The sequence below is a fragment of the Labrus mixtus genome, chromosome 4, assembly GCF_963584025.1.
Source record: "Labrus mixtus chromosome 4, fLabMix1.1, whole genome shotgun sequence".
Taxonomy (NCBI): Eukaryota; Metazoa; Chordata; class Actinopteri; order Labriformes; family Labridae; genus Labrus; species Labrus mixtus.
This window is the reverse complement of record NC_083615.1, coordinates 26,352,397-26,378,967: the sequence shown is the minus strand read 5'-3', so window position 1 is coordinate 26,378,967 and position 26,571 is coordinate 26,352,397. Positions and strand designations below refer to the sequence as shown.

Sequence of the window (26,571 nt, the reverse complement as noted above, 5' to 3'; positions counted from 1 at the left end):
TCTCCTCCAATCAAATGGTTACGGGGATTAAGTATCGGCCAATCAGAGTTTCGGGGGGTGGGATTAGAACGCAGCTGATAGAACGTCAGCCTGACAGACAGTTGGTGCATTCATGTGGTGTCGGACATATCGGAAAAACGAGTTTCCGAGTTGTAAAATGCACATGAACGACATGAACACCTGCTCAAGTCGGAACAACAACTCGGAAACTCGGCAAAGAATTAAGGTGCCCGACTTCCCGACTTGACGTCAGAATCGTCATCAAATGGGGGGCAAAATATGTTTTGTTAATATTAACATACATTTTATTAATTCACGTATTACACATTAGCTTTCTGCACAAATATAAGTTCACAGTTTTTTGTGCTGTTGTTACAACATTGAGACATTCAGACTTTCCGAACTTAAATAACGGGAACAAACTGAAGTCGGAAGAACGACTTCACAACTCGTAAACATGGACCACCCGAGCAGCACTTGAACGCAGCATTTGCACAGGGACTACTACACCAGGCGATCAGATTTAGTAAACAAACCCATTGTTAGCTTTACGTTTACTGGTCTTTGTTTGCGTCTTCGCTCCGAGAAATTGGATTTAAAATCACGCTGTTTGACAGAAAGGAGATTCTTGAGGCCCCTGTGAGTCAGTTCAGTTTGTAGTTCGCTGTTTTAAAGTGACTCCTAACAGCACCAGCTACACGAACCCTTTCTCTCTGACTGGCCTTAAACAAACGACGAGATTAGGTAAGATTTTACACTCTCAATGGGCAGTATACTAGCCTACCATTACGGTTGTCAACACCTCCGATACTTCTCCACCTAAAAGCCATTTTCCTTAAACATGTTTACGTTTTACCTGTTTCTCTTTCCTCTAACAGCAGCACACTGCATTTAAACCATGGCAGTGTCACCACAGCGCCCCCTCGTGGCCGTCCTCTGTCTGCTCTTCTACTTCTTGAGGAGCGGCCTGTCAGTCCCTGACCCCCGGCAGAGAGAGGCCCTGATGAAGCTGGAGGCCTCGATGCAGACAGGTGGACAGGTGGTTCTGACAGATGCTGAGCAGCGTCTGGATACTCTGCTGTTCAAAATGAAGCAGGAGGAGATCAGGAAAGCAGACTTCCCTCCCTCCATGCACTTCTTCCAGGCCAGGCACCTCATCGATAGCAGCCCCATCTTCAGCCTGATGCAAAAGATGCCCAAAGGTGTGTGCAGAGTCACATCATGGCACACATGTATTGGTTCATATTTGTTTTTAAAACTCCTGCACACTGCCTGAATGGCTCACATGTGCAGTGGTGATTCTAGCGTCTGTTGGGGCCCTAGGCAAATTTAATTGGGGGCCCCTTCAACCACCATTGTGTCCCGATGCTCTTTCTTTTTTCACTCACAGACAGATAATTCCTCTTCATTTTCCTTCAGTGACTTTTAATTGACGAACTTTGGTCATCACAGGAATAATGTAAGAGACGCTAAGCAGGCTGTAGGCGTAATGACAGTGAGTGCTGCTGTTTTAAGTTTGTCAGCCTTCAAGGGCCCCTTATTGGCCTGGGGCCCCAAGCAGTTGCCCACCTTGCATGTTGACAAGCGGCGCCTCTGCACACATGTCTCTGCAAGATGCCATGTTTTCTGTTGCAAACGTATTTGTGCAAGTTAGACTTTCTCTGTTTTGCTAGAGGCAGTCTGAAGATCTGTAGGTTCTCTTAAAGCGTCCGTACTTTTACATTTCATTTGTTTAATTTTGTTCTGTTGAAGCAGTACCGTGTAGAGGCGTCCATTCTTTTCTCTTTGGCTGATACAAAGAACGAAAAGGTGCAGGAAGAAGTGTAAACCTGCCCTTGGTACAGGGAAAAGAAAAGTAAATAAAAGAAGTAAAAGAATTCCAAGACAGCGATTTGTTTTGGGCAAAAGACAAACTTAAATATGTTCATATATGCATAAACAACGTGTGCGTACAATGTTTAACATTTAACAGAAACTTAACAGAGAGAAGAGAAACAAGCTTTTGAATGATAGAATCAAAAAGGTCATAACTTTCATAAAAGAAGTCACAGTGTTGCCGTGTCCTTGACTGATAAACACACGTGAAATTACAAACATTCAGGACATTTTTACAGTAAACCAGTAAACACCGCCATGCGCTGCCACTCTAGTCAATGCTCCTGTTTCCACATCTGATCCGTTTCAAAGACACTGCGAGACTATTTTTGACGATGCAAGCTGCAGGCACGTCAAGCTGGACAGAATATATCGACCCGGACAGGAAGTCAGGCGAGAACACACATAGAGTGTCCACTCAGTTTCAAAATAAAACACATCATACCGACTCACGATCATGTTCCATCACTTTATCAACATTATATCAAAACAGTCACCGAATGTACAATGAATCATCCTCAGAAAGACAAAGCAACATGTTGTTTACACGTGGCGCTGGCAGACAGCAGCGTGTGTGTTTGTGGAGATGAAGAAGTATCCCGTTCATTTATTCCTTATTCTGTCCTCCAGGGGGAGCTCTCCATGTCCATGACCTCTCTATGGTTTCTGTTGATTGGTTGGTGAAAAACGTGACCTATCGTCCAAACTGCTACATGTGCTGCACCGACAACCGCTCCATCAGATTCATCTTCTCGTCCCGATGGCCCAAAGCTCTGCCGCGCTGCTCCGCCTGGACGCTGCTGGAAAACCTCCGGGCCAAGACGGTCAACGTCACAGACCTGGACAACAGGTGGGCGGGTGATACTTTAATACAAAGTGTCAGAGCTGGTACCTGAGATCAAACGTCACCTTCTTAAGGTTTTTTTTTATTTTGGGGCTTTTTGTGTCTTTATTTAGAGATAGGACAGAGGGTAGAGTCTGAAATCACTTGCTGAGTAGGGGACTTGAGCTTGTTTATTTCTTTCTCAAAGCTGTTTTACACCGCAGGTCACACCTACACGTTCACACCCTGATGGCAGAGGCTGCTGTGGGTAGAGTCCATCAGTGTTAACTCTTCCATTCACATGCCGCCGCCGACGAAGCAGCGGGAGCAATTTGGGGTTAAGTGTCTTACCCGAGGACACATCGGACATGTGGCTGCAGGAGCCGGGGATCTAACCCCCGACCTTCCGGTTAGGAGACGACCGACTCTACCACTGAGCCACAGCCGCTCACAGGCTTTGGTCTCGTGTCTGTCATCATCATGAGGACGCCGTCCATCTTTGACTCTTTATTAAAACAGATCAAAGATTTCAGGTTTCAGGCTCCAAATATGAACTTTATTGTGTTTTCTGTGTTCACGCTGGTCGCTCCTCTCGTCCGTCTCAGAGCAGTCGAGTCAAACGCCACTTTCTGCCCGCAAAAGTCTTTGAACCACCAATGCATGCTGGGATATATTGCTCGGATAGTGACCATCGATTGTACACTACTTTTCACAATGCATTGTGGGATACAGTGAGTGGACTATATAGGGTATGGTGACGCTCAGAATGACGTGTTGTTCACCTGTGGGAAAGGAACCACAGGTCGGACTTGAACACGGGACGCAAGCATGGAGGACTGTAGCGTCTGCATGACAGCAGCACAACGCGGCTCTGAATAGAATATCATGTGTGCAGAAAGATTATAGAAGTGAACGGGTCTGGTAGTAAATCAAATTGATCACATTCATATCTACGTTCTCACTCTCTCAGCATCGAGGGCAACCTGACCCTCTTCACCCACCAGGATCCAGAGTCCGTGTACCCCAGCCAGGACGTGGTCTGGGACCGGTTTGAACAGAGATTCCGGGCGTTGTGGGGTCTGGTCACGTACGCGCCCGTGTTCAGAGACTACTACCACGAAGGCCTCGCGCAGTTCTACGCCGACAACGTCATGTACCTGGAGCTGCGAGCTTTACTCCCCGAGGTAGAGAAGTGTCACACCTGTTTGAGTTCACTCGCTGCTCTGTTCATGAAACCGTATGGAAAATGTTTGTCTTCGTTGTTCTCAGATATACGAGCTGGACGGGAGCTTTCATGACACAGCGTTCACTCTGAAGACCTACCAGGAGGTGACCACACGGTTCACAGACCAGCACCCGGACTTCTTTGGAGCGAGGGTCATCTTCACGATCAACAGGTGAGTCAGTCTGAAGTGCATACTGCTTGTTGATGATGCTTTTACTTCTTCATGAACAGATTCCTTTAATGACAGAATCCGTCAGAGTGCTGCTGTTTGTGTCCGCCTAGCGTTTTGTTTTCTTCTGAGCACCAGCATCTTTTTGAAATTGTTTTATATGAGTAGAGAGCGTTCGCAGCAGAAAGCGGCCGCCTGGAGAAAAAGCACCCGCGCCCAACTTCTCTTTCCGAGCGCTCTCGCCTTGTATGTGTGGCCACAGAAAGGCGCCGTTGGGGTTTAGAACTAGGAGCCTCCTCGCTGGGAGGCAACAGTGCTCACCACTTCACCACCGTGCAGCCCTAACCGTGTGGCCCTGTGATAAATAAATCAAAGTGATGATGATGCCATCACGTGCTGCGTTTCAGGGGAGTAAATTTGTCCGTGATGGTCCGAGTGGTGGAGGAGGCTATGAAGCTACAGAGAGACTTCCCCGACTTCATGGCTGGTTTCGACATGGTGAGAGGATTTTTTAATTTACAGTGTTCAAAACCAACAGAGCTGTTTGTACTGACAGGTGTTCTATTTCAGTAACAACATGATTATCACACCCTCAATCCTCCTGTTTATAAAGCAGTAACTAAGAAGCTCTCTGCTGGCTGCTCTGTGTGTGTGTGTGTGTGTGTGTGTGTCCCCAACTTAAAAATGTCATAACATAAAATGTTGAAGAACTTTCTCTCTACCTGCTCAGGTGGGCCGGGAGGACAGTGGCAGACCCCTGTGGTTCTTCAGAGAGGCGTTGTCACTGCCGGCAGAGAGAGGAGTGACGCTGCCTTTCTTTTTCCACGCTGGAGAGACGGGTGAGCTCAGCCGTGACCGATGTGTAACTCTTCTTTTAGTTTGTACAGAAGCAGTGTTAGGGCACCATCACACAGAGACAGGTTGCTAGGGTTAAAAAAAACAAACAGCTGTGAGCGCCTGCGATGAGGGGCTGCGTGTGCATACAGGCAACTAAATAAAATAAGTAGGAAAAATGAATTTGAGCAAACGTAGAGCCTTCGTCCATTCCTTTGTTCCTTGACTAGGAGGGAGGGAAAAGCCGCAAACTTGATTTGATTAACTGCTTCGGCCAATAGTGAAATTGACGAGCGATGCAGACGTCTTGAGATGGAAAGTTGAACATCTTTTAATTTTTGTGGCGCCCAAACACTGCTAGAAAAATGTGTTTGTGGAGCAGCAGAGAAGAGCGCCCATCAAGCGCGCTGTAGGTTACCAGAGGAAAACAATGGTTTTACTGCTCACTTTTTTCTCACAGCACTCTGTTTGATCGGGCTCTTACACATTAGACACCAGAGTGAGTCTGATTGGTCTATATGCTTTTAAACAGATGAAGTCAACAAATCATCTCTGTCTAATAATTATGTGTAACAGAAGAAGCTGGTTACTTGCATGTAGAATACTTTAAAGAGTCAAAGTGCAACAACAACAACATATAAACACAAACATGTGAAATTAAGATTGTTGTTCTGTTATTATCCACAAGGGGGCGCTTTAAACTCATCAAAGATACACTGTTGGTCTCAAAGGTCCTTTTTGTTAAAGAGTTTTGAGGGAAGGAAACGATCAATGTTGGCGTTTTTATTTATCAGAAACTTAAAGAAGAAACGACAACCATCACTCCCTTTGTTTCTCAGACATCCCATAATAACACACGATCTCTCCTCTCTACCACGTGTAGATCTGGAGGGCACAGACGTGGACCAGAACCTGCTGGACGCCCTTCTGTTTAACACTTCTCGTATCGGGCATGGGTTTGCTCTGCTGCGCCACCCGGTGGCCAGAGATATGTCCAGGAAGAGAGGGGTGGCTGTGGAAGTGTGCCCCATCTCCAACCAGGTACAACATCGTCTTTATTAGTATGGTCCTGTTACATAAACCGGTTAAATACTAAATCCACACGTTAACTGGAGTGATCATGATACCAGGGTTTTAAACTTTGATATGATACGAGTCAAAATCAAACGATATCAATACCTGTTTTAAAAACAAGGCAACAAAAACAGGAGTCCTAGCTTCCCAAAAATTGGGCGATATCTTATTTTTAATTACTAGAAACTGCAGCCAAATTACGGCTCATTGCGTTAGTTGTACAAATATGTTGGCAACGCCTCGATACTCAAATGTTGCCAACGTATTTGTGCAATTTAGACCGTGCTCTCTCTCTCTCTCTTTTGCGCATGACATTTTTTGGTCTAAATATGACTGAAGATCTGTAGTTTTCTTTTTTAAAGCTTCATATTTCCTCAAGACATTTTGTAAAGAGGCTGCAGGGTGGAACAGTGGTTAGCGCTGTGCCCTCACAGTGAGGAGGTTCCTGGTTTGAATCCCCGTCTGTCAGGAGTCTCTCTGTGTGGAGTTTGCATGTTCTCCCCGTGCATGTGTGGGTTCTCTCCGGGTACTCCGGCTTCCTCCCACAGTCCAAAGACAGGCTGGTTAGGTTAACTGGTGACTCTAAATTGTAGGTGTGAATGTGAGTGTGGCTGGTTGTCTGTCTCTGAATATTAGCCCTGTGATTGGCTGGTGAACAGTTCAGAGTGTAACCCCGCCTCTCAACCAATGACAGCTGGTATCGGCTCTAACCCTGAACTGGAAGAGCGGTGCAGATGATGGATGGATGTTGAATACTTTGAATCTTTGAATTACGAGGCTGTAATTGAGTTCATCATTTTGTCTCCTGTTCTCCTCGTTCAGGTGTTGAAACTTGTCAAAGATCTTCGAAACCATCCTGCGGCTGCACTGATGTCAGAGGACCATCCTGTGGTCATCAGCTCCGACGACCCCGCCATGTTCGGCTCCTCTGGACTCTCTCACGACTTCTATGAAGCTTTCGTTGGATTCGGCGGCTTAAGTTCACATTTAGGCACCCTGAAACAGCTGGCCATGAACTCGATAAGGTCAGGCTCAGCAGAGATGACAGGAGAGGAAGTTTTTAAAACCACAGCTGAAGTGCGCCGACTGACGTGTCCCTGTGTGTGTTTCAGGTACAGCTCTTTGAGTCCACCGCAGCAGGAGAAGGCCCTGGCTCTGTGGCAGAGAAGATGGGATAAGTTCATCTCTGAAAATACTCGTTAGGAGGAAACAGCCGCCATCTTTGAACGCCACCATGCTGAACATGAGAGGGAAAAGTGTCTTTCCTTTTCTGACATGTCATATCTGCTGTAAAAAAACTCCTTCCGTCCAAGTCGCCTTAAAATGGAGCTGATGGTATCTATTGGTTATATTGGGCAGCGTGAAACATGCCTGAGCGTTGGGCCATAAGATGCAGAGTGAGGATTTGAGCTGCAGTTCTGAAAAAGCTTCAGTTTGAGGCGTTTCTGTTTTTCTGGTTTCTTTGAGGACTTCTCATGACTTTGCACTTTGAGGGGAAAATTCACTAAGAATGTTTGTCGCTCGCTATCTGCTCCATCTCAAGGTCTAATACACAAAGCATGGTGCTCTCATGATATTCAAGAACATAAACAACCTTAAAGTTTGTTGATTGTGGCGTCGTCAGCTGCTCCTCTCTCGGCGTGCAGATCTAAAAGATGCTGAGCTGCGGGGGAGGGGACACGTTCTACATTTTGTCGTGCAGTCTAGTTTTTAATCGATATACTTTTTTCTCCGTTTAAAACGAAGCACCCTCCCTGTATTATGCCGGTGAGAGCGGCTCATGCAGATGAAAGGAAACCCCTCCCATCTCCGTCCTGCATGAAGAAACGGTGCCATCCTTTTGTGAATCAGACCGTGAGATACAGACATGTAGTTACAGAGCCAGGCAGTATTGTTATCTGTGGGTGTGTTCATAAATTGTGTTGGATGCAGTGGGCAGTTTTTAAATCGTTTAGTTTTTAAAATCGTTTTTCTTGAATCTAAGTTTTTGGGATTTTTTTGTCTTTTTTTAAAAAGTTATTTAAAGGTGCAGAGTTGACCTTTGCTCACATTTCATGTAATCATAAGAAACCTACCTGAAGCCCTGAGTATACTTTCCTTTAACGTACGTGTGACATCAGCCTCGCGTATCGAGCAGCGGTTTGGAACGCTCCAAACCGCTGCTCGATATGCGAGGTTTCTGCAAGTCCTCAGAAATTAACACTGCGAGATGCAATATGCATATAACCACTAGGGGCAGTGTTGAGTTGTACGATGATGACACTGGAAATGATCACATCGAGACACCAGAGAGCCGCTACGACAATGGTGGAAAATGTGGAATAGCATAGCAACAAACGTGTGCCAAATTAGCCGGCGACAGATCATCTCCACTTCTGTGTTTTACGCCATCTGATGAATGTGGTGCTCCCTCTAGAGGAATCCTCCAGTAACACATGTTGTACTGAGGCAAGTATTTGAACATTTACGTTCACGATGCAGCTGGTTGTCTACACGTCGTAGGCGAGGTTCAAAAGCAAGTTTATTCAAGCCTATACAATCAAGAGAATCATTCATGCATAATATTTTAAAGTGAGATTTGAAATAAAGATGAAAACAAAATTGCCAGCTGCCGAACTTAAATATGACAATAAATCAACAGATCGTTTTCAGTGTTTGTCAGTGTCTTCATTGTTCTTGTCATGTCGCTCTTTAATCAGGAGCATCAGGTCGTCGGTGCTGCTCGTCGTCCATCATCTGCTGCAGGTGTTGAACTGGGAGAAGAAGCTGTCGTCGATGCATCCTCTCTCAATGTCTGGTTTCCTTCGAATGAAACCAGTTCAGACACACAGTGAGACAAATAACAGGCTTTATGTTTATTCTTAGTGAATTAAGACATGAACCATACTGACTGTTGTTTGTGTGTTTCGGCCAGTCGGAGGTTGGTGCTGTCCAGGTGTCGTCTCAGCTGCTTGTTCAGTCTCGCCTGCTGCCGCTCGAGGAGCAGAGCCGAACGAGCCGAGTCCAGACGCACTCGTTCATGTTGCTCCTCTTCGTTTGTCTTCTCCAGTTCAATCCTCTACACACACACACACACACACACACACACACACACACACACACACACACGTTCTTTAAGGGTTGTAAAGGTTTAATAACACAGAATATCTTCAGTCGTTTCAGTCGTCCCTGCTGTTTCACCTTTTTCTCCTCAATTTGATATTTCTGGAACTGGATGACCTGCTGCCGGCTCTCTGAAGGGACCCTCCTGTCACTGCTGGGACAGAGACCTGGCAGTACCATGATTCTCGGGGTATGTGGGGCGTCTTCACCCATCAGCTCACCCCGCAGGTGGTTCGTGGTGGAAGCTTGATCGTCTTCCTCTTTATGATCCGCTTTCTGACGGCGCTCCTCTTCAGTCTTTGACAGTCCAGACGCCGCGAAAGGAGGGAGTATGATAGAAATGGTTTTACTGAACAACTGCACTTTACACAAAGTTTAGGGTACAAAGGTGTCCTCTACTCTTCCCTCTCTTTGGGCATTTTTTGCCCTTATTTAAAAAAAAAGGACAGCAGAGATAAAGGTTGTCTTAATAATGCATGTTTTCAAAACGATAACATCTTTGATAATTTACTGCCGGTTTTAAAAACTTTAGATTTATAGTTTTGAATAACTTAATACTTTTGCCTTATTTAAATGGAGAGAGCTGAATAGAGACAGGAAATGATGGGAGCAGAGTGTGGGGGTTGACATGCAGCACGCCCCATGTACATCCAAGGTTCGGATTCTAACCCACAGCCCGATGTGACGAGGACTGTAGCCGCCATACACAACACAACATAAACAGCGAGGCTATGTGGTGCCACTTCACTAATTTTTAATCAAAAGTTGCTGTAAGAGAAAGAGAGAGAGAGGGCACTGTCTAAATTGCACACATACATTGGCAATGTTAGGGTACCAAAACATTGCAATAGTGTGCAGGAGTTTGCCTGAAATTAAAAAGAAGAAATTACACATTATTGGGTGTCTAAGACTTCTATTGTTGTTGCCGTGGTTTAAAAATGGTTATCGATATTGTTCGGTTTTTAATAGTTTCATATCTAAGTTTAAAATTCTGGTATCTGGTGACAACCCTCGGCAAGAGTGAGAAATATTGAGAGCAGACGGGAAAGACATGCTGCAAATGTCAAGGTCAAGGATCAGATATGAAACCGGGACGGCAGCGAGGACTCAGCTCTCTGCACGAGGCACACAATCTAACCGCTCAGCTGATATGTCGCCCAAAAAAGCGGTTCAATTTGGGGCTCTAGTTGCAGTTAAATTGAGCCTCATGTACGGAGGCTACAAACTTCAAGCAGGCGGCCTGGCTTTGAGTCAGACTCGTGGCTCTTTTCCTGCATGTCATTCCTCACTCTCTCTCATCCTGATCTCTACATCTATCCACTATCCTGCCAAATACAAGCAGTTCAATTGATTTTAAAAGGCAGGAACCATTCCGGTCACATGGTATTCGACGTTACATGAATGCATCTCAGGGTTTGTTAGCTTTACATCTGTGCTGTCTGTACCTTGGCCAGGTTGAACTCCTTAGTGGCCACAGCTGCAGCTTTCCTCCTCACACTGTCCATGCTGTGAAGCTGCAGAGCTCTGATGTCCATCTCTACTCTGCTCTGGTCGTAGCGCTGCCCTGAAGGACCGAAGACATGCGAGTCAAGTTTATTCATAGAGCACCGATCATACTTAAAGCCACTCAGAGTGAATATAAACCAGACAACGATTGATTTTACTGTTTTATCACATCTAAAACTTGAAATGCAAACAACACTCATGCTTAGGCCTTAGTCTTTTCTCCTAAGCACACTTTATATTATGAAACCTTTTTGAGTCAGTTCGTCAGCATCAATCAATAAGATGTGCAGTGAGTGAAATGATAAAGTGACCTTACCATATGATCAGACATTAAGGAAACATGTTGAAGTGCTGGCTTCTCTGACAACAATGCAGCAGCCAGTATGTCCTCCTTCTAACTTTAGATTCTGCTCCTGAATGCTCTGGATTTGTTTTGGACGCCCCTCGGTTTGCCAGATATGAGAGCAGTTATCAGGTCAACAGGTGTTGCAGTGATGGAAGCGGTCAAGAGAAGTGGTTCAGATAGAAGTGATTGTACCCGACCTAAAAAGCCTCTGCATGTTTCTAATAAGCTCCACGAGCAGAAACGTGCTCAAACTAGGATCAATATTGGAGATGCTTTTGAAAAATGGAGAGAGGTTAGAACACAGAAAGGTTTACAGACCCATGCAGAGCTGGATAAACACTGAAGCTTCAGTGTCCACCACATGGTGACCTGTGTGAGCATCGACTAGAGAGAGGAGGGGGGGGGGGGGGAGACAGCTCTCTATAATGTTTTGAATTTGGACTGCAGTACCCAGTTTAAACACTAGATGTCAGAGTTACATATTGCTCCTTAACTCTTTAAATTCTTCAGGGACTTGAACCCTTAACGTTGTGGCATTCACAATCTTCTTGGTCTGATAAAAGTAAGTGAGATTGTGTTTCATGTGTGTGAACTCTGACTTCTGTGAGGGCTCTACCTTCCAGCTTGCGTTGCTGTTGTGCTGATGCTCGTTCGCTCTGCTGCTGCATGAGCCATCCTCTGAGCTGCTCCTTCTGTCTCTGGCGTCTGCTCTCGCTGTCCGGATCCTCGCCCACCAGACCTTGGAGCATCATCTGCGCCTCACCCGTCTCTGCGTCCCTACAGTCTGGGTCGTTCAGGTCGTTTTCCCGCTCTCTCTGAGGCTGCTGGTACTGACGCCGGTAACTGACGATGTCTTTTGCCACTGCTTGCCTCCCCTTCATTTGTCTGTTGTGGAGAAGGCGAGCTACTTTGCTGTTATGCAGCAGATCAGCATCTGGATGGAGAAGACATTAGAAATCATGCAGTGCATACCCATCAAAATGTACTGAACATGTTGGATCTGTTTAAGAATGATCAACCTCATGTGTGACTACATTCACTTTACTATCAGTTTGAACTTTGGTCCTCCCTGGCTCACAAAGTTTAAGGAGCTCACCTTGAGCATCTTGTTGCTCCTTTTCAGCCTTCTCTTGATTCTTCTTCTCTTTAATCTGCAGGTCCAGGGCTTCCTTGTCAACCTGTATGAAAACAAAAAGGTGACACAGAACAGTGTGTAAACAAAAACAATAAATACAGAAATATGACATCAAGCTAAAATAAAACTTTAATATACAACATATATACACCAATTTGTTTTCGAGAATTGCTGTGGGTCTGTCATTAATGGTGAACGATTATAGCCAACTATTATTATTATTTTGTCACAGATTGATTTTTAATCCTACCAAATTATTTTATCTGTGACTCCATAGCCTCCCGTAAAACTTCAAATAAAAGCTCATCCCGTTTTAAGGCCCAGTCCTTTTTATTACTATCCTGTGTTTGTGTTAACTAAAGGTTGGTCTGTAGCAGTGAGTGATCTTACCCCGATAGTCCGCACTTTGTGGTTAAATATCCTCTCTCGTCTCTCGCTTTCATCGTCTCGTCGTTTCTGCAGATTTGCCTTCGCGACGCGGTCTGACAATATCTCAGTGTTCAGCATGATGACTTTAAATACTTCTCTTACGCGACGTTTAATTAAGGACGCCTGCTGAAAGTTATCCCACACCTAGATTACATTACAAACACTCTGGTTGCTAGGAAACCAGAGTTCGTAAGCGTTCGTAGAGTGTCGGCTCTTTACGTGACATGCCGAGTTGTGCCTCCCTTCCTAACTTTATGTATATAGATTAAATATTATGACATACTTTTAATTTGGAATAAAAGCATTGTCTATATGGTTAGATGTAAGTTATCCAGCTTAGTGTTTATGGTTTAGCCCTCATTTCTGATATTCGTTTAGTTTAGTATAATGGTATTGGGGTTGTGGTGATATATGCCCTGAACAGTGGGTGGCAGTGTGGAGCTCACCTTTCTTTTGAGCTGCGAGTCGTTGCAAAGACGAAGAAGACTTTTATTTACAAGCGATAAGAGAGCGTAGGTCAATGAAGAGGTATGTTGACAGAAAATATGTTTTATCTAAAGTTTAAATATAATAGGAGTGATGTTCTCCACATATTCGTGTTATACGATGATACTTGAAGTCCTGCATACTGTAAGGTTCAGTTATAAACTTGTTATCTGCTATATTTGGCTGTCCCTAGTAGCCTAGCATCACACATGACCTGAGTTACACAACGAGTTCAGCGTTTTTTAAGACTGTCACAACTAAAACAAACAATGTGTAGATGCTTAAGGGTATATTCTGAAGGCTTTTTCTATATAACGTTGACGTGTTTATAAGCTCCAAACGCAGAAAGTGAGAGTGCGAATTGATGGGTGTTAAGGTTTAACTTGTGACCCTGTTAGTTGGAGACATCTTGACCAATGTGTCTGCGGTTGTCATGGTTACAAGCGCTGTTGAAAAGGGAAATAGCCCTTTCAAATACCTCTTTGACAAGGTTTAATATTGCCTTGTCAAAATATGGTCAAAATAGACGTCTGTAATGTTGTTACCACGACAACCATAGACGCGTTCGGGCGGAAGTCGGCAGTTAACATGGTCACAAGTTAAAGCGTAACACCCCACTACATATGTCACACAGTGCAGGGGAAAGGTGAGCAGAGCATCCTCCAGGCTTTAGACAAAGACGCTAAAACAAATAATTAACATGTTGCCTTTGAAACCGACTGATCCACAGGAGACAAATAAGAGAGAGCAAAGTCCAAGAAGTGATAAAGGATTTATTGTACCTGTCATGTGAGGAAATCATTTAATTGCTTGATTTTCCTTTTTAAAAGTAGGTTATACTTTTTAACATTTAATAGATGGTCTAATGCTGGAGTGTGAATTCAAAGAAATGCTGATGAAGAGGTTTTTGTCTTTGGTTTTAATTTGTCTGTAGCAAAGTTGTGTGTCGTTTACACACATTCAGGAGCTTTTGCGACGACCTGACATTTTCTGTTCTCCTTTTTTTCCCGGTAGAGGACTTCATTTAATGGCTGCAGCAGAGAACTGAGAGGAGTTTTAACATCATGGAGTCCATAGTTGACCTCCTAAATGTTTTTCACATTAAGGCCAGTGGATGGTCCGTGACGGTCAGCCTCTTACTCGTCTTTCTGGGTCTTCTCTACTGGTGAGTTTATTCATTAGATACCTGTTTGTTGGTTTGTTTGTTTGTTTGTTTGTGATGCTGCAGCTGGTGTGGTCAGTTTTGTAACCCACCAAAATCGTTAATCGGTCAATTATGCACCGCACTCCTCATTAACAAGATCTGATGTTTGCACGTTGGACTTTTTGAGCGTATTCATGAGGAAACTCTTTCAGGATAAATATTCCAAACCAGCCGGGAAACAAATGTGCAGTCGGGTAGATTTGTACAGCTTCTAGGGTGTAAGACTGAGTTCATATTCTGGGATTTCTTTGCTATGTTGTTTTGTTATGACCTATCACGAGTTATTTCCTTATATAAGGTTTGCAGGTATTAAATCCACAAGTAAACTCCTTGAAACGCTTTACACAGTGTTTGTCTGAGCAGCTTTGATTCCTCTTTACGTGACCGCTGTACAAAAATAAATATGGGACAATGAGGCGATATTTCCTGAACATGAAAAAAAAAAAAGAGTGTTAAATTAGAGCACATCCCACCCTGTGCACTCACCTACTACATCCCCATCGTCTCTCCAGGACACCGGCAGGATTTTTCTTAACGGTGTGTTTTCCATTAATTTAGAAAACAAACAGATTCAACATTGATGTCATGGTTTTCGCTGCGTTCAGTGCCTCTTTTCATGCTTAAAGTATAACCTGGTGTGTCTGCTTTCTTGCCAGCAACAGAGAGTTCCTAAAACATCGTTTATTAACAGTGATGTCACTGATTTTTTTAGCAGAGTGCACTGATTCATCAATCAACAGCACACATCATGCAGAGGATTCAGTCTCTAAACCAAGTTTTTCATGCAGAATTTTTACCCTGACACTTCGAATGTGATATTTAACAACATCCCTGTTTGGTTCAAATCATGATTGGACAATTAGTTAATATTCCTCCGTGTGATTGTCTTCATCACTGTATATGCTTTCATGATTTTCATTACATCACTCATCAGCTCAGCTCTGTGCTCTGACTTCTAGGTATTCAATTTACCCCTTTTCCGTCCTCTCTCGATGTGGCATCAAACATCCAAAGCCTGTGCCTTTCTATGGCAACCTTTTCCTGTTTCGACAGGTAAGATATTCCTGATTTTTCCATTAAACCGTGTTAAACCCCTTCGCCTCTTACTTCCTTTTCTTTGGTTTAGTCCCAGTTGTAATCTTTACCCCTTCCTCTCGTTTGTGAGTTCCCTTTTGCCCCTCAGAACAGAGTTAGTGGTAGTGGTGAAATCTCCCCCGACAAAATGAGTCCACCCTTCAAGCCTCTTCCTCAAAAAAATCTCTGCACTGCCTTTCACCCCAGTACTTTTCTGAGCTCCTCCAACCCTCCCCATCCGATCCTCTGACACTCTCCATTTTCCACACCACCCTGAGGACTTTTCCCCTTAACTCTGGAACTCTCTCCCAGCAGTTATCCGCAGTGCTACATCCTTGGACATATCCAAAAACCTATTGAAAACTCACCTGTTCAGCTCAGCATTTGGACTTGGTTAACTGTGTTGTCCGGTTAGTGTGTTTGCATGTGAAGCGTCCTTGGGCCCGTTGACCGGCGCTATTTAAATTCAAGCTATTATTATAAGATCGACTCTGATACGTCATTAGTAGTCATGAAGGGTATTTACGTAAACAGATGCATCAGCATTACTGGGAAGGAATTCTGGGAGATCCCTCACAACGCTGTCACGACCCCGGCTCTTAAAGCCTGACAAAATACAAGAAATGTACGTTTTTAAACAATGATGTAGGAATTATTGCCACAAAATACCGACAAGATACCACAAAAATAATAAACAAATGGTGCAAGCCAGGATGTATGCGAGAGAGTGAGAGGTTGTCAGCCCTGATCTTAAATAGCCTGCACCTGGGAAAATGGCCGTGACTGCTCAGGTGCAGCAGAACCCCGCTCACCAGCGACCTGCAGGGACACAAGACACACACAGACAGAAGGCTAAACACAGCAGCACGCCCTGCTGGCGGGAGGGCCGTCACAACACTCACACTCATTTGGAGTGTGTTTCTGAAGAATCTCTGTTTTAAGGGCCATGTAGCCCCAACACCCTACCCCTCCATTCAAACAAGAATTGGGACACCCTACCCATAATCGTGCATGCACAATACTCGAGGAGCCTTTATTTTTTATCTGCTCAGACTAGGAGACATTTTATCTTCTAACTTAAGTGAATAAGAAAAGTGAAGCTTCCAACACATTACTGCTCTTTATTAGATATTCACACTGATGCACTTATACAGCCCAGCCATTAATCTGTCTGTGCTGTTACCAATCATGCCCTCTTTTTTCTGAAACACTTTGTTCTTACGAAGAATTACACATTTTGTAGTAGGCAGCATTTTGGGGACTGTCCAATATTTTTAGAAGGAGCACGAGTCAACATGTTATTTGCTTTCTTTGTAAAGAATTTCTAATTTTCCCTTTCACACTTCCCGCTAGAAACATGCATAAATATAAACTAAGGATTGACACAATGTGCTTCATGTTAGGATGTGATTGTGTTGTGTTTAGTCTCTTCTCATGTTGTCCTCTCAGGGATTTTTCCAGCCTATGAAGGATCTCATAAAGACACACGGCAGAGTCTGTGGGTGAGTAAAATAAAAACTGACTACATTTAAAAAAAAAAAAAAAAGGTTTGTAACATCAGCTGAAAACCTGCCTGGTGAATACCTTCATCCGTAAATATTAAAGTTGTTGTTTGATATACTCTCAGGTATTATTTGGGCCGCAGACCAGTGGTGGTGATCGCGGACCCCGACATGCTCAGACAGGTGATGGTCCGAGAATTCAGCACCTTCCCAAACAGAATGGTGAGGGCTTTCACAGAAACACACACATGTTCACGATATGCTTACTCATTATTCTAGTTTGTTTTTATGAGTAACACTATGATAAGAGACGTGTGTGCCGGTTTGTCTTTGTTCATTCTGTATAGTCTTTTCGGTTTGCCACCAAACCCATGACGGACTGTCTGCTCATGTTGAGGGACGAGCGCTGGAAGAGAGTTCGGAGCATCCTGACGCCGTCGTTCAGCGCTGCCAAGATGAAAGAGGTGAGATATGAAAGAGCAGATTGATTGTGTGCCAATTTAAATCTGCTAGAATTAAAGGTCCAATCAGTAAGATGTGTAGTGAGTGAAATGATAAAGGTACCTTACTATATGATCAGACATTAAGGAAACATGCTATGTTGAAGTGCTGGCTTCTCTAACAACAATGCAGCAGCCAGTATGTCCTCCTTCTAACTTTAGATTCTGCTCCTGAATGCTCTGGATTTGTTTGGACCAGAGAAGGTAGGCGGTTTTATGGCGCCCCACACGGCCGTTTTGGACGCCCCTCGGTTTGTCAGATATGAGAGCAGTTATCAGGTCAACAGGTGTTGCAGCGATGGAAGCGGGCAAGAGAAGTGGTTCAGATAGAAGTGATTGTACCCGACCTAAAAAGCCTCTGCATGTTTCTAATAAGCTCCACGAGCAGAAACGTGCTCAAACTAGGATCAATATTGGAGATGCTTTTGAAAAATGGAGAGAGATTAGAACGCAGAAAGGTTTACAGACCGATGCAGAGCTGGATAAACACTGAAGCTTCAGTGTCCACCACATGGTGACCTGTGAGAGCATGGACTCTAGAGAGGAGGGGGCAGGGGGAGACAGCTCTCTATAATGTTTAGAATTTGGACTGCAGTACCTGTTTTAAACACTAGGTGTCAGAGATACAAATTGCTTCCATAATAAGCAAAAAATAAATAGAGATTTTAAAGTCACCAATAAGAAAAGCTGATTAAGGTGTGCCAGTGGTCTAGTGGTTAGCTCGTGCACCCCTTGTTCAGGGCCTGTTGTCCTCAAAGTGAGTGAGATATTTTAATTCTTAACTTTAATACAAACGATATGTAAGTGATTGGCAGATGAAATCTTACAAAGCTTTGGGTCTTTCTTTCTATTAGAGTCAAAGATTTAGAGCTGTCAAACTCTGAAACAGTGCCATCTGCTTGCTGTGAATTATACAGCAGCCCTCTTAATCACCACTACGAGAGCCTCATGATACCAGAATTTAATGATAACGGTGAAAACCAATCCATACCTGTTTCATTACCATGGCAACAAAAATATTACTCCTAGTCACCCAGTATTGGTTAATTTCTTGTTTTTAATTGATACAAATTGCAAGCAAACTCCTGCTCACTGTCTACATAGCACGGTAGATGGTATCGTGTCACTGTCTTCTCTGTTTCCCTGTAGATGGTCCCGTTGATCAACACCGCCATCGACGCCCTGACCAACAACTTAAATGTCCATGCTGAGTCCGGAGAGGCGTTTGACATCCACAAGTAATCACACATCGAAGAAGTAGAGTTGAACAGAATACAGAATGTCTCTTTCCATCCTGGAGTCCTCATACTCTGTGTGGTCCTGCAGGTGTTTCGGCTGCTTCACCATGGATGTTATTGCCAGTGTGGCGTTCGCTACTCAGGTGGACTCTCAGAACAACCCAGACGACCCGTTTGTCAGCCACGCGCAGATGTTCTTCACCTTTTCTTTCTTCCGGCCCATCATGATGTTCTTCAGTGAGTCCGATCTTTTTGTTTTGTCTTTTATGTAAACAGTGATTTTCACGTTCGTTTATATAGAAATGAGTAAAATACGATTCAAGCCAAGAGCAGAGGCTGGAGGGTTGACTTTTCTCTGTTGCTTTAAATCGAGATGATGTCGCAGTTTCCCAAAATCAGAATTTTTGGAATGGGTGTGTATGTGACTTGCTGTGACAAGAAGCACAGCCTCTGCACATGGGGCACACAACATAACCACTAGGCCATCAACGCCCCACCATCGTTATCATGACTGCTTGTCTGCTTACATGTAATTATTGCACAGGCCTGTCTGAGTGTAAAAGTTGGCGTTTCATGTAGAGTTACAGCGAAAACGTCTCTTTGTGTGTCCAGTTGCTTTTCCGTTCATCGCGGCTCCGCTGGCCGGACTCATCCCCAACAAACGACGAGACAAGATGAATAACTTCTTCATCAACTGCATCCAGAGGATCATCGCGCAGAGAGAGGAGCAGCCTCCTGAACAGGTGGATTTAAAAAAAAAAGTGATTTACACTGTGGTGTTTTAAATTCATTTATTGATTTATAGGGTTGTCACAATACCAGAATTTTAAACTAAGAGTTGATACTGGTAAAACAACACTGGTATCCAATGATATCGATACTACGGCAAGGTTTTTATTTTTTTTTAAATTAACATAAACCTCAAGCAAACTACTGCAACCTGTCTGAATTCCTTAACAAATACCATAGCAACGTTTCAGTAAGATTTAGACACTGCTCTCTGTCTTTCTCTCACCGCGGCTTTTGGTTAACAATATGATTGAAGATCTGACGTTTTGGTACTTGTCGATACTATCGATCATTCAGATAACGGGGATTGTGTCGTTTTTAAATATGTGGTATTGAAAAGTATCGAACATTATGACGACCTTCTCGATTGATATCTTCGCATGCAGAGGCGTCGAGACTTCCTCCAGCTGATGTTGGATGCCCGAACAACCAAGGACAGTGTGTCTCTGGAACACTTTGACACATTGAACCACTCGGATGAGCTCGATCACAGGAACCAGCGGTCGCAGGCGTCCGCTCCCGATCAGGACGTCGGCCCGCAGGAGCCCCCCAGCAGACGCCAGCAGAGAAAGATGATCACTGAGGACGAGATCGTGGGTCAGGCGTTCGTTTTCCTTCTCGCAGGATATGAAACCAGCAGCAACACGTTGGCCTTCACCTGCTACCTCCTCGCCCTCCACCCTGAATGTCAAAGCAGAGTGCAGGAGGAGGTGGATGATTTCTTCACCAGACATGTGAGTGTGGGGTATCTTACAAAGCAGACGATATACAGGTGACATCATGGTTAACTCTTTCAGGAATACGAAGGTGGTTCACGTCTTACTGAGGTAGATCACCACGGTAACAACCTGTGAAAACTTCATCGTGAGCTCCATGAGCTGATCGAGAGCGGAGAGAGTCCGTCAAACACTTTTTTATTTCCCTTTTGATTTTACAAATATATCAATGTACTTTACTGATATCACACTTCAACAGAGACTGAAGCTTTGCAGCTGTGATTGTGAAATTAAGCACCGCTCTCACTTCCTGCAGCTGCTGGTTATGTTGTTGGATTTAAGTTATAAAGTTGCATTCTCTCTACATGTTTGATGCATTATACTAAAAGTTTGTTGTTCTCTGTTGCTCCAGGAGTCACCAGATTACTCAAATGTCCAGGAGCTGAAGTACTTAGACATGGTGATCAGTGAAGCTTTACGCCTCTACCCTCCTGGATTCAGGTAACTTCAGCACATAAAGTGATGATCCAGTGTGTTCTTTTAACTTACTTGTTTCAAAATACCACAGGAGTGAAGAAAGAAAAGATGTGTTTTAGTGCTTTAAAGATCTCACCTGTGGTACTTTTCCCCCCTCAAAGGTTTGCGAGAGACATCGACAATGACTGTGTCTTGAACGGTCAGCTCCTCCCTAAAGGAGCCACGCTGGAGATCCCTGCTGGCTTCCTTCACTACGACCCCGAGCACTGGCCGGAGCCCGAGAAGTTCATCCCTGAGCGGTAGGAGCGAATGACCTTACAGGAAATGACAGATCTCTTTTGCCTCCTTCGTATGTTTAGATGTCGTTCCTTAACTGTAAACATGAAACCTCTTAAAGACTTAAAGCTGAATATAATCTTATAATTCATGCTGTGTTTCTATCACTGCAGCTGCTCTAACTGTAAAAAAAAAAAGGAAATATAAAAAGCAATGTGCTGTGCAGCAGTGCATCCATATTTCTTTTATTATAGAGAGTATGCATGTGATGTCATGGTGGGCGGAGTCACTGCACTTAGAGCCAGTGAGTGTCAGAAAGCTCCTCGTACTTGGTGTCAGAAAGAGTCCGATTAACACGGCTGCTGCTACAGCGACAGATAAGAAATGTTTAGTCCATAGATATTCATCATCATGAACATATCCTGGCTTCTATTCAGACAAATACTGACGTTATCTCCACACATTTTTTTCATGAGAGGGGAAAGTATCCAACCTAATAACGACAATAATTCTGTATGTGGTTGTCTCATTCCAAATGAACGGGAGGCGTCGACAGTTAAACAGCTGTTAACACTAAGTTACCTCAAACTCAAAGAAAGCCTGGCTCTGTTCACGTTGAACTCACTTCGACCTGCACCCCTCTGTCGAGCGATTTACAGACCACCGAAAGATGAAGTAAAAATAAGCTAATAGAGCTCAGAAATACGGAGAAACATCTGGATCCATAAACTCTGATTCAGCTTCACATCCTTTACTGATCGAACCGGGCTTACTTGTGTTTTTTTGTGTAGGCTAATGACGTGGCTTTGATATCATGTAAATATAAAAGTCAGGAAAACATGATTTCTTGCAAAAGGTAAATGTCCACAACAATCTTACACTGTTTGGATCAGGTGAAACGTTAAAGTTAATAGTTTGGATTTTGGATCCCATTGGCGATTAATCTCTTCCTCCCGCCTCGCGTCTGTCCTACTCGACTCTGTGTTCGGTAAAACCTTTGATTTATATTTTTCAGTGTATTTGTAGTGATGAAGGGCACACAACAGTCATCATTGTGGCTATTGGTTTGTTACCGTCTCAGTGCGAAACGGGTGTGACGTTTTCCGGGCGTTCCCTTAATGCTGTCTGTATCGATTCCATCTTTCTACACGAGTCGAGCTTTTTAAGTTGTGAGGCTATATTTCATCCTGCAGCTTTCTCCCCTGTAATGAAGGGTTAGGGTTTCTGCTGTAACAGAAATGATAGAAACGTTTCACTGCTCTAAACCTGAATGAAACTCTGAACTTTATTTTGATAACGATGATGAAGCTTGTGGTCGATCTCCAGGTTCACTCCGGAGGCCAAAGCCAGCCGACACCCGTTCGTCTACCTTCCGTTCGGGGCTGGTCCTCGTAACTGCGTGGGGATGAGGCTCGCTCAGCTGGAAATCAAAATGGCTCTGGTGCGTCTGTTCCGCAGGTTCAACATTGTGGCCTGCTCGGAGACCAAGGTGGGTACAACAAGCTGTTACAAACTACTGTAGTGTCCATTCACACACCACTCTGTAAACATTCCCATCAGTCAACATACAGCAGGCAACTTTAAGGCTTTGTTTGATTAGGGGAAGTAGCGAACAAAGCGACAGAGTCCTCTATACGACGCTATAATGAGAATATGTGTCTTCATATCAATGCTACGTGTAGTTGAACATAATCACAATGTGAACTAAAGAGTGCAGAAGAACATACTGGAGAACAGGAAACATAATGCAGCAGGTTCATTAGAGCACGGAGATGGTAGAGGTGGCGTGCAGACAGTCTATGCACCATGCAGCATACACAGTATATAAACGTCACCCCCTCTCCTATTGGTTCAAGATGAATTCCGGAGAATATCCTGCTGCGTTCTCACATCAGCTCACTTGGACTTGCTGCAGAAATAATACTATGGGTCTGGCAGGAGAAACTCTGGGTGAAGTCCGAGTGAAAAATGTGTCTGTTTGCGTTCAAACATGCAGCTCCTCCTGGAAAAATCTGGAGTTTTCCAGGAGATTTCTGCGAGTGTGAAAGTCTGAGCAGCTCTGGTGAAAATGGAAAAACCAAATGAAATTACCTTTTTGTGTCTGTATTAATATCTTTAAAGGCTTACTCCTCATACATTTATTAGCTCGAGTATGATTTGATTTCAAGAGAGTCTGTTCAGTTAACTGCAACAACAAGAAGATTTGAATTAGTGCTGCAGGAGAACTATGAGACTGGACATAATTTTAATCTGCAGCGACTGAACAAATAACCAACAATTTATAATCTAGTAATCAAACTTCAGCATCCCTCTGTGATTATTTTACACATGTGGCAATAATCCCATAAAGCATTCCCTTTACACGGCGTGTTCTGCCTCTTCTACAGGTTCCTCTGGAGCTGAAGTCGTCGAGCACACTCGGACCTAAAAACGGTATTTTTGTGAAAATTCGAAGAAGAGAAGCAGGAGAAGGCGGCTTGAATTCTCCATCAGATAATTAGAAACTGATGGACTGTGGAGGACAGCTCAGGTTGTTGTGAATCCCTGCAGAGAGTTTCATCAGTTATTTTGGTGATTATTGAATAATGGGAACTTGAGGAATCATTTGTTTGCTCTACTTCATACATCTTACCTCAAAGTGTGGCAATATAGATTTTATTTTTCTGATTTTTTTGAATGGATATAACTCTTCAATCTAATGTTTATTATTAAGGATATTTGGGGAAATAACCCTTAATGTTTATCTCACTTTAACCAGGTCACCACTCTTCTTTGCACTGTAGAATTAAGTTTCTGTTGTTGATTTATTTTTTTAACTTGTCATGGTTTTAAAAGTCACATATTCTGCAAAATCCACTCCACCATGTTTCTCTAACTCTAATATGTGTCTCTAGTCTGTCTACAAACCCCCCAATGATGAGAAAAGTCCATCCTCTCCGTCTTTTGCCTGCTCCACTTTTCAGAAAATGTGTGCTCAAACAGGCCATTTGGAGATTTTCCCTTCATGACATCACAAAGGGCAGTAACCCCTCTCCCAGGTGGGTGACACTCCCACAGCTAGGTGTTTGTTCTGCCCTCTGAGTCTGTCTTCCCACCGTAAATAATAGGACATGGAGCGAGAAAGCCTGAGCCACAAAAGCCCTTCCAGAGAGGGGGCGTGGTCAGACACAGCTCATTTACATATTTAAAGGTACAGACACAGAAACAGCCTGTTCTGAGCAGGGCTGAAATAGAGGGGTTTATAGACATGATCAAATACATTTCAAAACAAGAAACTTCACAGACATGTTTTGGGGAGCTCTGAGACTTATTGAAACTAAAAGGAGGAGAATATGTGACCTTTAAGTGCTTTTAATCTGATGCACAAAGATTGAAACTTGCACACAATGGAGTGAAAATGACTAAGACCTCGCTATTTAAACTCAATGCAACAAAAGTCAAGAACAAATCTGACAGCTGAGCCTGAGAGTTTGTGCTGTCCTTCACCAAAACGGGCAGTCGTTGTTATATCACTTCTGTCCTGGAACAGGGATTCATTAACAGTTTAAAGGACCATCAACCGGTGACGATAGAGAAGTCCATGTGACAGGAAAGACGGGTGACCTTACAATGTGTTTCTGATTTCATTTACTGAAGACTTGGTGACATCACTTCACCGTGCACTCAAATGAAAGCTGCTATGATAGAAAATGACAGAGGGGATGTACTGGAGTTGGTGTGATCAAATGTTTACTTGTCATTCTGATTCTATCATTAATGTTTCTTAAAGGAGATCTTGTTGACATTAAAACATCTCTATCTTAATCTATTCCATGTTTGGAGGTTATTCTGAGCTGCTCGAGAATTTCAGCCCTAAATAAAAACTTTGAACGTGTTAAAAATAGTGAGTCAGGGCTGAGCACTCAATGTGCCTGCTGTGCAAATTAAAATGGGTTGTTTGACATTTGTGATTATTAAAAAGTATTAACCTCTTGAGTTTTGTTGGTTTTTTGAAAATGTAACTGACTTCTCATGATGGAGATCGGGTCGTCCACTTCTTTTAGGGTCCGCTCCCTCAGTTCAGTTGTCAGAGATTTCATGAGAAAGATTCTGAGCTGCAAATAATTTCTGAACTCTGTTTCACCTGTGTGTGCAGATAAAACACCCAGACGGAACAGTGACGCTAGCGTGGCGCCCACCCACTCCCCACAAGGACAATGAACGACCTTCACTGAATACAATGTTTTTTAAATTTGTTTTCAATAAAGGCGATTCATACATGTACAATTTTGAAAGGGCAAAGTAAGCATGCTGTAGTTATTGATCTGCAATATACATGTAGATTTAAGAGATTCTATTAAGTCACTGATTGGTGACGTGTTTCTGGTCTTGGGCGCCAACTAGTGTTGTAGTCAAGACCACACTAACCGAGACCAAGACCTACCCGAGACCAGAGTGCTCCGAGACCGAGATAAGACCAAGACATAAAGAGATCGAGACCAAGTCCAGGCCAAGACCAGGGTGGGGTGAGACCGAGTCAAGACCAAGACCATAAACATCTTGCGTGCAGGGGGCGTGTCCCTCATTGTTACACCAGGAAGGTTGCTGCCGTAAACGGGGGATAAAAATCCAATTATGAATGACCGATTTCAAGTACTACACCACTAGTGTTCTCTTTCAACCAAAGTCTGAATCAGAGCGTTGAATCTGTTCATCAAACTCGACCAACAAAAAGGTGCAGGCCTCTCTGTGATGTTGCATGCTGACCACCCGATCACAAGTTTGAATCAGTATCAGCATTGTGCCAGTCTACTTCTGAATTGGCAGCATTGATTTAAACTGATATTCACCTACCCCCCTCACATTTTGTTTGGGTGGGCGGGACTCCTTGGCCCTATAGGCTGTCACCGGCTTTGAGATGTACTCAGTTGTCCACAGCGGCCATCAAAAGTAAAGACCCTAAATGATTGATCCATCATCATGTATCAAATTAAGAGCAACCCATAAAAGAGTTTCCCCTTCACCAAGGACTTCGGAGAAGGAAGTCGGGTTGCTCTCACGATCTACGCAGCTGTCATAGAGGGTTTTGCCGTCTCCTTTAGGTGGAGGTCGTACGTAGCTGCTGCTTTCCCTCGTGTACTCCCCGACCAGGACCAGAGCAACAAACATGGTCTTCTTCTTGTGTCTGTTGACCTTGACGTATGTGTCTGAATAGGACGCATCTTTGGCAAAGGAGGCGGTGGACAGGCGACGAACAGGATGTCATCGTCAACTGCCTGATCTTTAATGGACGCAGAGCTGGAAGCAGCCAGAGTGAAATAACAATTCACTCAAATGGACGCAAAACAGCAACTTGATGTTCAAATCGAGACAGATAACCATATGTTTTTTCATTGACGCACCTTTGAATCGACAAATATCTCAAACTGTCTAAGGTGTGTGTCAGTTGATCCATGCAGCTTGAGTCGCGCCCCGGGTCACAGTAGGATGTCCTCCATGTCAGGCAGGTCCTTCCAGTTCACACCGTCGCTGTCTAACACCTGCCACCTGTAAGGAAGGCGGCAGAGGGGACAAGTGCTCTCCTCTTGGGGGGAAGAAAAAAAAAAACAATAGAAATCATTGGACAATGTTAGAAATAAAAGCACCATCTTCACTTCAACACACATTTGTAAAGAGAGAGAGGGATTTGAGAATGTTATTCCGGCCTTTATTTGGTTTCGTTTTGATATTTATAACTCTCTTTATTGTCACCTCATTCAAAACCCATTACATGACTCCAGTTTTACCTGGCGTCAAATGTAGAAACCTCTTT

At 43.8% G+C, this 26,571-nt stretch overlaps 3 protein-coding genes across 5 annotated transcripts; 2 read left to right on the top strand and 1 right to left on the bottom strand.

The window, feature by feature from the left end:
* Nucleotides 1–465: 465 nt before the first annotated feature.
* ada2a (adenosine deaminase 2a) lies at nucleotides 466–7,409 on the top strand. 2 transcript variants are annotated; one of them, XM_061036661.1, is made up of 10 exons: nucleotides 466–744; nucleotides 882–1,202; nucleotides 2,506–2,725; nucleotides 3,669–3,882; nucleotides 3,968–4,095; nucleotides 4,500–4,590; nucleotides 4,823–4,931; nucleotides 5,810–5,967; nucleotides 6,823–7,025; nucleotides 7,113–7,409. In XM_061036661.1, exons 2-10 carry the CDS (start codon nucleotides 899–901, stop codon nucleotides 7,201–7,203), a joined length of 1,518 nt encoding a protein of 505 aa, XP_060892644.1. In that variant the 5' UTR covers nucleotides 466–744; nucleotides 882–898; the 3' UTR covers nucleotides 7,204–7,409. The 2 variants fall into 2 exon arrangements, with proteins under 2 accessions (XP_060892644.1, XP_060892643.1); XM_061036660.1 differs by having other exon boundaries at nucleotides 467–744; nucleotides 879–1,202.
* Nucleotides 7,410–8,527: 1,118 nt separating this feature from the next.
* On the bottom strand, nucleotides 8,528–12,656 carry ribc2 (RIB43A domain with coiled-coils 2). Its single transcript, XM_061036662.1, has 7 exons — nucleotides 12,480–12,656; nucleotides 12,051–12,132; nucleotides 11,571–11,888; nucleotides 10,548–10,666; nucleotides 9,181–9,399; nucleotides 8,892–9,058; nucleotides 8,528–8,802 (listed from the first exon to the last, which is right to left on the bottom strand). The coding sequence occupies exons 1-7, from the start codon at nucleotides 12,594–12,596 to the stop codon at nucleotides 8,733–8,735; spliced, it is 1,092 nt and encodes a 363-aa protein (XP_060892645.1). The 5' UTR covers nucleotides 12,597–12,656; the 3' UTR covers nucleotides 8,528–8,732.
* Nucleotides 12,657–13,786: 1,130 nt separating this feature from the next.
* tbxas1 (thromboxane A synthase 1 (platelet)) lies at nucleotides 13,787–24,755 on the top strand. Of its 2 annotated transcripts, none has more exons than XM_061036659.1 (14): nucleotides 13,787–13,907; nucleotides 14,019–14,169; nucleotides 15,168–15,261; nucleotides 16,732–16,784; nucleotides 16,910–17,006; nucleotides 17,132–17,248; nucleotides 18,434–18,522; nucleotides 18,611–18,759; nucleotides 19,135–19,265; nucleotides 19,698–20,045; nucleotides 20,440–20,528; nucleotides 20,666–20,803; nucleotides 22,107–22,269; nucleotides 23,168–24,755. In XM_061036659.1, exons 2-14 carry the CDS (start codon nucleotides 14,069–14,071, stop codon nucleotides 23,279–23,281), a joined length of 1,683 nt encoding a protein of 560 aa, XP_060892642.1. In that variant the 5' UTR covers nucleotides 13,787–13,907; nucleotides 14,019–14,068; the 3' UTR covers nucleotides 23,282–24,755. The 2 variants fall into 2 exon arrangements, with proteins under 2 accessions (XP_060892642.1, XP_060892641.1); XM_061036658.1 differs by having other exon boundaries at nucleotides 13,809–13,833.
* The last annotated feature ends 1,816 nt before the right edge of the window (nucleotides 24,756–26,571 follow it).